This window comes from Pleurodeles waltl, chromosome 11 (assembly GCF_031143425.1).
Source record: "Pleurodeles waltl isolate 20211129_DDA chromosome 11, aPleWal1.hap1.20221129, whole genome shotgun sequence".
In the NCBI taxonomy this organism is placed as follows: Eukaryota; Metazoa; Chordata; class Amphibia; order Caudata; family Salamandridae; genus Pleurodeles; species Pleurodeles waltl.
The window spans coordinates 323390742-323403086 of record NC_090450.1 but is presented as its reverse complement, the minus strand read 5'-3'; the positions used below and the strand labels follow the sequence as shown (position 1 = coordinate 323403086).

At 41.3% G+C, this 12345-nt stretch overlaps 1 protein-coding gene across 1 annotated transcript in view; it reads left to right on the top strand.

Annotated features, from left to right (window-relative positions):
* The window catches only part of LOC138265670 (serotransferrin-A-like), a 478400-nt gene that overhangs the window by 380070 nt on the left and 85985 nt on the right, over positions 1–12345 (top strand). The window contains exon 14 of the mRNA XM_069213586.1: positions 12244–12308. Within this exon, the coding sequence (XP_069069687.1) occupies positions 12244–12308 (65 nt within the window). The remainder of the gene's footprint in view (positions 1–12243; positions 12309–12345) is intronic.

The following is a 12345-nucleotide window of genomic DNA, read 5'->3' as shown; positions in this document are numbered from 1 at the left end:
AACTTAAACCCTTTGTCAAGTTACGGGAGGAGTTCTGCCTTCATCCCAAACAAGAATGGAGATATCAGCAACTCCAGCATTGTATGCGTCAACACACTGACACTATCCGACGGGGGCTGCAGCCCTCGCCCATAGTAGCTTACCTGAAGGCGTGGAGGAAACATAAAGGAGTAATGGCTAGTCTTTACAAGGTCATCACAGGTCACCTATACTCATACCCTACGCTGGACACATTACGCCTCCAATGGCAAACCCGCCTTCAGCCAGTTTTTGACGAGGAGAACTGGGCAGAAATGGTGGATGCGCTAGACAGGGGCACGCGTGAAGCCCGCTTACAATTCTGTCTCTTCAAGGTTCTACACAATTGGTACTGGACCCCAGCGAAACTGCACAAGACCGGCCTCCTCCCACACTCAACATGCTGGCGTTGCACAGAAACACACTGTGATCTGCTTCATGTCCTCAGCGGCTGTCCATCAGTACGACCATTGTGGGCAGTTGTAGAACACACCTTGACGGAATCCATGTCGCTCCCAACTCCCTTATCCCCCTCTCTTATCATGCTACATGATATGAACTCCCTCCCGGCTCCAACACACGGACAAAAAAGACTATTACATACAGCCCTAGCAACGGCAAAAATATGTATCCTACGGCATTGGAGATCGGTCACCTCCCCTACGCCTGAAGAATGGATGGTGGCGATGAGTACTATTGCTCAACACAAAAGAATAATTTATAATCTTCAAGACCAGGCCGCCATCTTTAATCAGGTGTGGGCTCCCTTTCTCTCCAACATCCCAGACATGCCGCCGTCATCTCCAATCCCCAGATAACCCTCCGTACATCCCATTCCCTTCTCCCCCCATTCCGCCTTTCTTGTTTTATCTTTCCCTATTTCTCACCAACCCCCCCGACCCCCCACCTTTTTCTTCTTTTCCTTTTTTCCCCTCTCCCCCATCCTGGGGCTGCTGTCATTGCTCACCTGACCTCCTCTCCATTCACACCTCCCCTCCCTTTCCCTCACTCCTCCCCCCCATATTATACCCCTACTTTCCTCTGTTTTTACGACACCGGCCCCCCCTTCACTCCCTCCCATCCTCCCCGCCTTACCTGTTCATCACACTCATCTCTAGTCCCCCCCTTTTTACTTTTTCTTCCCACTTCCCTCAACCATGGCACAAGTTGGAGATACATCACCCCTTCCTGCAAAGGCCTCCGCAGATTTCTCTCTAGTGGTGTCCGAGAGTCAGATTGCTGCCTCCCCTTGCCCTTGTAAATATCTTACTTGGTGGGCTCCGACATGGGACGCTTCACTCTTGCGTAAGTTCTGCAGAGCCTTCACCCATGTAGAGTCCTATGGCTGCTGTACCTTCTAGCGACAAATTGGCCCAAACCTGCATTACCTCTATATCCTTCTTTTTCCCTCCCTCCCCTCCACCGTGTTGATTTCATCGTCATTTTGGTTTTTATTATTTACTCCTGCTTTTACCTTTGACATCTATTCCCCACACCTGCTATGTCATCGTTCACACGTACTGTTGTGTGCGACTATACTTTTTTGTGCCTTGAGTCGAATTCTCTAGGTTTTATGTTCTATGGTTAACAATGTGGGGAGCCTGTGATTTCTTGCCCTTTGCTTATTCTGGGTTACTATAGCTGTGTAACGAAATACTCGTATTGACATTCTTAACAATTTGCAACACTAAAAAAAAAAAAATCAGTTCCCTTACATCTGTAGGCTAAATGCCCAAACAACACTTATAATTGTTAATAACCCTCAATAATAATATTTGAACTCTCTTGCTCTCTAAATCTATTCCGTGGCACACTCGTCAAAACAACAAGACCTTCAATAATGCTTCATATGTTATTTCATACTGAATCTACATTGTTTATGAAACAAACATCTTATGGAATCATTAATCATTATTCTTACATTAAACTAGCACTCCTAAATTCATAACAGCGAAACTGATACTCATCCACAGTGTGCAGCAACTAAGAAGAATCTTGTTCTAAGTTCTATATTTGCTTCAAGCTGCTGCTGTGAGTTGGAAATAAAGAGGATATGCATAATATCAGCCTCCGTGCCTTGCCATAAAATTACTCCAATGCAGTGTATGTTGTGTGTGACATTGCATGTCCCAGCGTCTAAGCCTCCCTTAACAAAACTTCAGCACTGCCCTTCATGCATGAAAAAAGCTGTGCAGTGCAGTTTTACACACATGCATACATACATACACACACACTTGTGCACAAGCGCACACACACCGTTTTACATTGCAGTGTTCTCAACTGACATTAAAATCTAAGTCACAGAAAGTATGAAATCTAGGGGAGCAGAACACTGTAGAAAATAAACAACTGTTTTACCTAAGCAAAACAAACATTCCATGTCACAATATTACAATGCATAAGAGACAATATGGGGGTCATTCTGACCCCGGCCGGCGGCGGTAGCCGCCGGCCTGGCTGGGACCGCCAGAAGACCGTACCGCGGTCAAAAGACCGCGGCGGTCATTCTGGGTTTCCCACTGGGCTGGCGGGCGACCGCCAAAAGGCCGCCCGCCAGCCCAGTGGGAAACACCCTTCCACGATGAAGCCGGCTCCGAATGGAGCCGGCGGAGTGGAAGGTGTGCGACGGGTGCAGTAGCACCCGTCGCCAATTTCAGTGTCTGCTGAGCAGACACTGAAATTCAAAGTGGGGCCCTCTTACGGGGGCCCCTGCAGTGCCCATGCCATTGGCATGGGCACTGCAGGGGCCCCAAGGGGCCCCACGACACCCCTCACCGCCATCCTGTTCCTGGCGGTCGAAACTGCCAGGAACAGGATGGCGGTGAGGGGGTCGGAATCCCCCATGGCGGATTCCTCAGGGCAGCGGAAAGTCGGCGGTACACCGCCGACTTTCCGTTTCTGACCGAGAATGCCCAAAGGAGCACCGCCAGCCTGTTGGCGGTGCTCCCGCGGACCCCGGCCCTGGCGGTAATTACCGCCAGGGTCGGAATGACCCCCTATATGTTTTCCATTCTGTCTTGGTTCAAAGAAAGGAAAGAGATAAAAAGTGAAAGAATTGGGACGGTACACAACATCCTCTCTTTATCTTAAGTTTTCAATGTGTTTTGAAAAGTAAGCAACAGTTCTCCGTTAAGGTGTTACCTTCATTGCGGCAAAAGAAAAACACATTGTCTCAAAAATATTCAATCAATTGCTAATTACCTCTATAGGTTTTCTTTTTCCATAGTTATAAGATTATATTTTTTGCAATAAGGGAAAACTAAATCCATACCAGACCTGGTAATATTGCACCTAGTCATAAGGATGTAATTAAAGTTAATATGGCATGGTTCAATGGGGCGGAGTCTGGCTGCCATCTGAAATGGCCGCCTCAACGTAGAGCTCCGAGACTCAAGGGGATAAGGATTACCCAAACAGGTGTCAAAAAGCCTCTTTGGAGCCAGAATGAGAGGAAATATACTTGTGATAACAGGGACATAACTCTGAAGTTATTTCCGAAGTAAGAGGTGACAGTTAAAATGGAGTTCTTAATTGAAGCCCTGAAGCCTGGCTCCAAATCACCTGAACACTGACCCTCCGCTGAGCAAAGAACAACACTTACTGTCAGGAAACAGTCAGCTGCTGAAGAGATAAGGGGCTTTCTTCCTGTTTAAACTGGGAGGCTGCACCAGGGGAAATAAATTACTGTTGACCTTTGGTTGAACTCTCCACACAGCACAGGGAAGCATCTGACAACTCTCAACTCTGAGGTATTTTCTCTTCACATAACTGTTCAGACTCCATTACCTGAATGTGTGAGCTCAGGATTTTCTTGTCAGCAGAGTGTGTGGAGCAAATGCAGTTGGGAAAGTGAGTGTTGTACACCATTTCTGTAGCTGAGAGAGTCTGTGAAAGTTACTAATTCTGTCAGGAAATACAGCCAGTCTCTTAACAGGTAAGTGGAATTCCCTTTCTTGAAAGTTGAAAGGCTGTTGTAGGGGAAACACATGGACTTTCACTTCTGAGGTATTTTTCTTCATTTGACAGTTTAGAGTCAGCTACGCAATTAAGTAAATGCTGGAATTCCTATCTGCTGAGGGTGAATTTGGATAGGCAGGCAAAAGATGTGAGCTATTTCAGATGTACTGGTTCTCAGGGACACCTGTCTGAAACCATTCAGTCATTATTTTTTAAAATTCTAGAAGTCTGTGGCAAAGACTAATTCTGTCAGGAAACACAGCCAGCTGCTGATGAGATAAGTAAAAAAGCTGCTGTAAGAGAAGCCTCTGACAACTTTCAACTCAGGTATTTCTCTTCACTTAACTGTTCAGGATCCATTACGTGATTTTGTAAGCGCAGGGATTTCTTGTTTACAGGTGTGTGGCGTAAATACAGTTTGGCAAGTGAGTGTTGTACACCGTTCCTACAGCTGAGAGAGTTTGTGAAAATTACTCATTCTATCAGGAAACACAGACAGTTTCTGAAGAGATATGTGAAATTCCTATCGTTGAATGTGGAAATGCTGCTGTATGAGAAGCATATAAACTTTCACTTCTGAGATATTTCTCTAAATTTGACAATTCAGACTCTACTACGAAATTAAATAAATGCCGGAATTCCTATCAGCAGAGGGGGTAAAGTGAATTTGGGTAGGCAGGCGGAAACTGTACAACATTTCTGATGCACTGTTTTTCAGCGACACCCGCTTGAAAACATATAGCCATAATTTTAAAATCCCAGATGTCTGTCACCATTTACAGTGTTAATATCTACCTACTTTGTGAGTCAATTGGATATCATATTTGATTACTAAGCTGTACTTATTTATTGTCTTCTCTAACATTAAAATATAACAGTATGGCCAGTGACAAATCTAATAGAAAGCCTTTGTTTACACAAATAGTAGGGAACACTGTACCTCCAGGCACGTCTACTATTGTCCCACAAGACAGTGCTTGTATGGACCTTATTTTAAAAGAGATCTCTGCTGTGGGGCAAAGATTGGGATCTATGGATGTAAAAATTTCAGATCTCTCAACAGAAATGAAGACAATACGGATGGATCTAAACTCTTTTCATACCAAAGTGGAAATTTTAGTTCAAAGAACCACTTTTTTGGAAGAGAAATTAGATAATGCAGAGTACTGGGGTCTGGATATCTGGCACCTAAAACAAAAAGTTATAGATTTGGAAGACAGGGCCCGAAGAAATAACATTTGTTTTTATGGAATTCCAGAAAAAATAGAAGTCAATAATGATGTGAAGAACTTGCTACTAACGTTAATACCGGACACTACTGAACATATCTTTTCAGCATCCCGTTGAGTTGCAGAGAGCTCACCGAATTCGATCAAGAACTTCAACTCTTGAATCTAGACCTAGATCGATTATAGCATTTCTCTTACGTCATGAACAGGTCCACCAAATATTAACAGCTGCTCGTAAACATGGTCCATATGACTTGGAAGGCCATAAAGTATTTATTGCTGCAGACTTCTCCACTGAAACCAAAGGCAAACGAAAAGCTTTCCTGCAACTTAGGCCAAGACTTCGCAAATGGGATATCAAATATGGTCTTTTAGAACCTGCCACAATGTGGATCACAATGGAAGGGATTACACAGAGCCTGAGGACCTGGTACGCTTCCTGGACAGTTTGGATGACCAACATATGGACTCAACACCACTGAACAGAACATCTATGAATAGTCTGCTTCAATTACAGAATGATCCACAAAGCCATTGCACCAGTAGATTACACGTCCGTACCTTTAAGAAACAGTTTGACAGAGATAAAGCAGTCCACTGCGTAAAGGCACTCACACAGGAAAATCCCAGAGACGAATCGAGATCACCTCTAAAGTCACCCACGTCTTAATAAAGTAACTGATGCTCAACCTTCCACTATCACTTCTTCCAGCTAGATGAGTATATTTATACGTGCTATGTATTAATATAATGTTATTACTGTTTTATTGTAGTTATTCATTCTGATGGATATGATTAATTCCCTATCCTCATATATTGTTGTTCAATAACCATGTACATTTCCTACTGTATTTGTATATGCAGATTTTCTCTTGGATAGATTTTATAACTCCATGGAGTGGTTTTTCTTATAATCTATTTACCATGAGTGGTTTTCCTTTCCTCCCCTGCAGAGTCTGGGTTTCGAATTGAGGTTTAGACCCACCGACGAAAGATACATATTCTTTGATCTGCAGTGTTCTTTTACATTCTAGCACTTAGAATGGTGTACTTACACAATTTAGAGTTTAGTGTTAACAATATTTTATGATTATAGTTTCACATATTGGTTTCAGGTTTACTATACTCCAGATAGTTTTTTTTTCCTCCAGTAAGTTCTCATTATCACATTACCATATCATTTATCTACTTCCTTTTCCCCTTTTTAGCATTTTGACTCAGTTTCATACATTACAAATATACTCTAACATTTTCAGTCAGCATCATGACAAGAAGTCCTATGCAAATTGTTTCTCTCAATGTCAATGGCTTTACTAATTACATTAAAAGGAGGAAGAAAATTATTTCCTATTTAGCCTCCAAACATACTGACATTGCTCTCATCCAGGAGACTCATCTATCTGATATAGAATCAGAAAAATTAAAACGAGATTGGGTAGGCCAGATTCTTTACAGCTGCAAATCCCCTTCTTACTTATCAGGAGATGCTACATCCCACACTACTACTAGGAAAAGTGGTGTAGCCATTCTAATACGGAAAACACTGCAATGCCAAATACTACAGTCATGGTCAGATGAGGATGGTAGATTTGTTTTAGCCAAGCTTAAAGTTGGTAATAATATATTAGGAGTGGGTTCCATTTATGCCCCTGTTGTGACTAAAGCCCCCTTTTTCCTTCATCTAAATAGAATTCTAACAGAAATGGGAATTTCCAGAATAGTTTTGGGAGGCGATTGGAATCTTGCGCCAGATGTGATCTTAGACAGAAGATGTCCCCTGGACACCACTCATGGTAGAGATAGAGCCATACTGGGAGACATCAGAGAAGATCATGGTTTGATCGATATCAGGCGTTTACTACATCCATCAGATAAGGGGTCACATATCACTCAACAGTACATGATTCCCATTCTAGAATAGATTACTTCCTTATTTCACATTCTATTACACCACAAGTGTAGATTGTGATATTTTAGAAATTGCACTGTCAGATCACGCTCCTATCAGTCTCCAGCTTGATTGGGGTCTGAAACGCCCTTGTAGGAAACCATGGCAATTAAACATATCTCACTACAAACTACCGGCAGAAAAGTCACAATTACAATCACATTTGACTACTTATATGAAAGATAACAAAGGATCAGTTTCTTCTCCACAAATCTTATGGGCAGCCGCAAAAGCCACCATTAGGGGTCAAATTATGAGGCATTCTGCCATAACAAATAAACGCAGAATAGAACAACAGGCCATTTTGGAAAATGATATCAAAACACTGACACATACTCATTTTAGTAATCCAACTGAAGCTTCCAGATGCAGGTTGGAAAAAGCTAAGATGGAACTTAATACACTATATACTTCCAAAGCAGAGTATATGCTATATAGACTTAAGGCTTGCAATTACGAACAAGGAGAAAAAGCATGCTGTTTACTAGCGGCACGATTAAAATAGCGAGAAGCTATTACATCTATTCCAGCTATATATAACCCTGAGGGTAAACTAATAACTGAGACTCAAGCAATAGCTAATACGTTTGCAGATTATTATACAAAGTTATATAGTTCAGAAGTTGATGATGACCTCCTCACAGAACAGGAATTCTTTGATAAAATAGCACTCCCCTGTCTAAATGAACAGGACCAGCTCATACTGACGGGCGATATAACAAAGGATGAAGTTGCTCCAGTCTCCCATACAATAAAGCACTGGGAGAAGATGGTTTTCCTGGGGAATTTTACTGTTGGGTAAAACCAGAAGCAATAGATGCCCTTTATGAGGTTTACAAAGAAGCAGAGGAAACTGGTAGTCTCTCCTCACTCTCAAATAAAGCTATCATAACTGTCCTTCCCAAACCTGAGAAAGATCCATTATACTGCAGTAACTATCGTCCGATTTCTCTTCTGAATACAGATTCAAAGCTATTAGCCACCATTCTTGCCAAAAGACTCAAACAAATTATCTTTAAACTCATACATAATTCTCAAGTTGGATTCATGCCAGGCAGAAACTCTCATAGCCATCTCCGCACTTTGGCCCACATACTTTGGTTTTCTAAGGATGCTGGAGAAGACCGAGTAGCATTATCCTTAGATGCCGAGAAGGCCTTTGACTGCTTTGAATGGAGCTATATGTTCCATACATTGCATAGGTTGGGATTAGGTAATGATTTTATCTCTAAGGTTAAATGGTTATACAAGACACCATCTGCACAATTGAATTGTGGGGGTTTCCTTTCAAAAACCTTTTTAGTGCAAAGAGGTACCCACCAGGGTTGCCCTTTATCGCCCCTCTTATTTCTTCTTGCTCTTGAACCACTGGCTGCAGCAATAAGACAGTGTTCACAAATAGCGGGCATTCCTACACCAGCAGGCATCTCAAAACTACTTCTATGCACGGATGACATATTACTCACACTTACGGATCTACCTACTTCACTTTCGGCACTCATGTCTACTATTTCTCGCTTCTCAAACATTTCTGGATACAAAGTCAATTGGAATAAGAGTGAAGCTCTCCCATTATCCCGGAGCACAACAAAAGCAGCTATCTTAGGCTACAATTTTCAATGGAAAGCGGATTGCCTGAAGTATATAGGTATTTATATCAACACAGGTTTAGAACATATGATTCAAGATAACTTAGATCCACTCATTGTTAAAACGAAGTCAGAATATGAATAATGGTCCCATCTTAACCTGTCCTTTTGGGGTAGGGTCCAGGCAGTGAAAATTATTATAGTGCCTCGTTTCACATATGTTTTAGGTATGTTACCTTTGACAGTTAAAATATCAATATTGCGAGACATTGACAAAGGTATTAAAACCTTTATTTGGGGATCTCTGAGACCTAAACTCAAAGGGCCAGATGTAGGAAGGCATTAGCGCCTCGCAAACAGCGAAAAACGACGTATGCGAGGCGCTAATGCCCTCACGTGATGCTGAAACACATATTGTGAATCGGTACCGACTCGCGAAATGTGTTTCAGACTCGCAAATAGGAAGGGGCGTTCCCTACCTATTTGCGAGTCGCACCGCGATGTAGGGTTGATTTGTGACCGCAAAAGCGGTCGCAAATCAACCCGCAGTTACCATCCACTTGAAGTGGATGGTAACTCATTCGCAAACAGGAAGGGGTCCCCATGGGACCCCTTCCCCTTTGTGAATGCTCACAACAATGTTTTTTCAGAGCAGGCAGTGGTCCAATGGACCACTGCCTACTCTGAAAAAAAACCGAAACAAAAAGGTTTCGGTATTTTTTTCTATTTGCAGCTCGTTTTCCTTTAAGGAAAACGGGCTGCAAAGAGAAAAAAAAAACTGTTTTATTGAAAAGCAGTCACGGACATGGTGGTCTGCTGTCTCCAGCAGGCCACCATCCCCGTGAGTGCCTAGACTCGCTATGGGGTCGCACACTGCGACCCACCTCATAAATATTTATGAGGTGGGTCTTTGCGACCCCATAGCGAGTCGCAGAAGGTGTCTGAGACACCTTTCTGCATACCAATTTGCAAGTTGCAAATTGCGAGTCGGAAGGACTCGCAATTTGCAACTCGCAAATTGGTTTCTACCTACATCTGGCCCTAAATCTCCAAACTGATTGCTCACAGGCGATCTGGTGGCCTTAGTTTACTATGCATTGAACATTACTATACACCCCTCCATTTATCAATACAGGATGACCCCCCACTATGGGTTCTTATTGAAAAGCAATCTTTACAGGCATCTTCAGGTTTGCAAATGTTTTATAATCATAAATCGCCTGCTTTACAAACTTCTAACCCTATTATTCAGTCTATGCTTAAGATTTGGATACACTCCCACAAACTCTTTAAGAGTAATCCGAGGCTACATAATAAGGCTCCCATAAGGCATAACGCTGAAATTAAAATAGGGAAACAGACAATTTCCTGGGATACATGGGAGAGAGCAGGTATTCTAATGCTGGATCATTTATTCACTTTAGAAGGCAAGCTTAAAACCTTTACAATGCTTCAGATAGAATTTCAACTCCCTAGCTCTCAAAAGGGGAAACACAATTGAAACAAGCTCTAATTAGTAGACTAGGACCATTTCCGTGGATACCTGAGGATTCCCCAGTCGTACAATACTTTAAAACTTGGGGGAAATTGAAAGGAGCGGTCTCTGGATTTTATAATCTCATTGTGCATAAACTACACTCATCACCATTACTAGCACAACTCCACGTCAAATGGCAAGGATTACTTAATGTAGCTTATTCCAATGAGGACTGAACGGATGTTGTTATGAACATGGATAAAGGAATCAGAGAGGCAAGAATGAAATTTACTCTTTTTAAAATTCTTCATAACTGGTACTGGTGACCACAAAAACTCAAGGCCGCAGGTTTACTACACCATTCTACCTGTTGGAGGTGTCCTTATGAGGACTGTGATATCCTACACATTTTATTTTGATGTCCAGTTTTGACGGAACACTGGTCTTCTATAACTTCCTCTCTACACAGAGCTATACATGTGCCCATTCCTTCAACAGAAAAAATAGTTATATTACATGATGTTGCTGATCTCCCAAATCTAAGAAACCATACAAGACGATTGATTGCTATTGTACTCACTGTAGCAAAAATGTCTATATTACGACATTGGAGAACACCACAACGTCCTTCACATGATGAATGGCTTTTTGAAATGTATAACATGGCATCATATGAAAAGCTGATTTACAGATTGCAAAACAATGTTGGAATTTTCATCCAAATTTGGTAACCCTTTCTAGCTAATACACATTCCATTAATATTCACACTTAAATGTTTTCTCCTTCTTTGTCTCCTATCTTTATTAAGACATTTGTATTATTGTTTTGAGTCATGCTGTTATTATTAAGACAATTGACACTTCACCCATTAACACTGTTATGTTAAGTAGGACTTACTGCTCACCAATTCAACCCTGTTGAATTGGCAGGAATATCTCCATTTGAAATGTTACATATGTGGATTTGTATGATATTACTATCTCAACTATCTTCTAACAACCTATAATATATGGCTTAATACATATTGCATAATTCTTTCTTTACAGATTTTCTTTTATAGGTCTACTTCTAAGAGTTAATGCACAGTTGGATGCCTTATAAATAAACTAATATATTGCATTTATTGATATATGCATAATGTTTTTTTGTCTTTAGAAATCTGAGAAGGTAATATTTCATAATATTTTTCATATATGGCCATAATTTGATTTATTGTTTCTCCATTTAACACAGTTTGTATATTGACATGTACTTCTCAATAAACATATACAAAAAAATTTTAAAAAATTGTCCTGGTTCAATATGACTTTTAGTTGTGACATACCCTCACTCCAACATGATTCTCTGTTCTCACAAGACCAGAGCATGCATTTTACATTCACATCAGGTATTTACAGCACTTATCATCATCTTCACTTAATTTATGCAGGTGGTTGTAGATGGTGTGCTGAGTGATGCATTTTTGGGCCTGACACTTATTTTTCATTGTCGGACTTTGACCAAGAGCAAGAGAGAGATAGGCAGAACTGGTAGAAAGAATGAAGGTGAAGGAAGCAGTAACAAAGAGCTAAAGCATGGATGAAAAGAACCTGCTAGAGATAAACGACAAAGAAATGTAATGTGGTTGAAGAAAAAGGTATGAAGGGAAATCTAGGCAGCCTATGTATTCAGTAATATCAACTTTTGGAAGCACCAACAGTGGGCTCCTAAGAAAATTCTTTCAACCCCAGTATTAATTTTTTTCAAACTAATCATTGCTCTTAACAAGATTGAGGTGAGCCATCTTACCTGTTCTCAATCTATTTTGTGGAAAATTGTGAAAGGAACTGTCTGCAGTCCACAGTTGAGTGAGGCACAAGAAACAGTTCTACACATCTCAAAAAACACACTCCCTCATTCCTGTTCTAGATTAGCAACATTTTTATTGACAAGAAATGTTTTTTAACACTGACGCAAATATAATTTGTTGAGGGATTTAAAATTTGACTGATTCAGCTTCAACATCATTGTTTGGTCTCTGACAGGTGCCTGGTGGAGAAGGGTGATATAGCCTTTGCAAAGCATACCACCGTCTTTGAAAATACTCAAGGTATGTATTGACTGCAGCTGCCTAAATCACAACCATT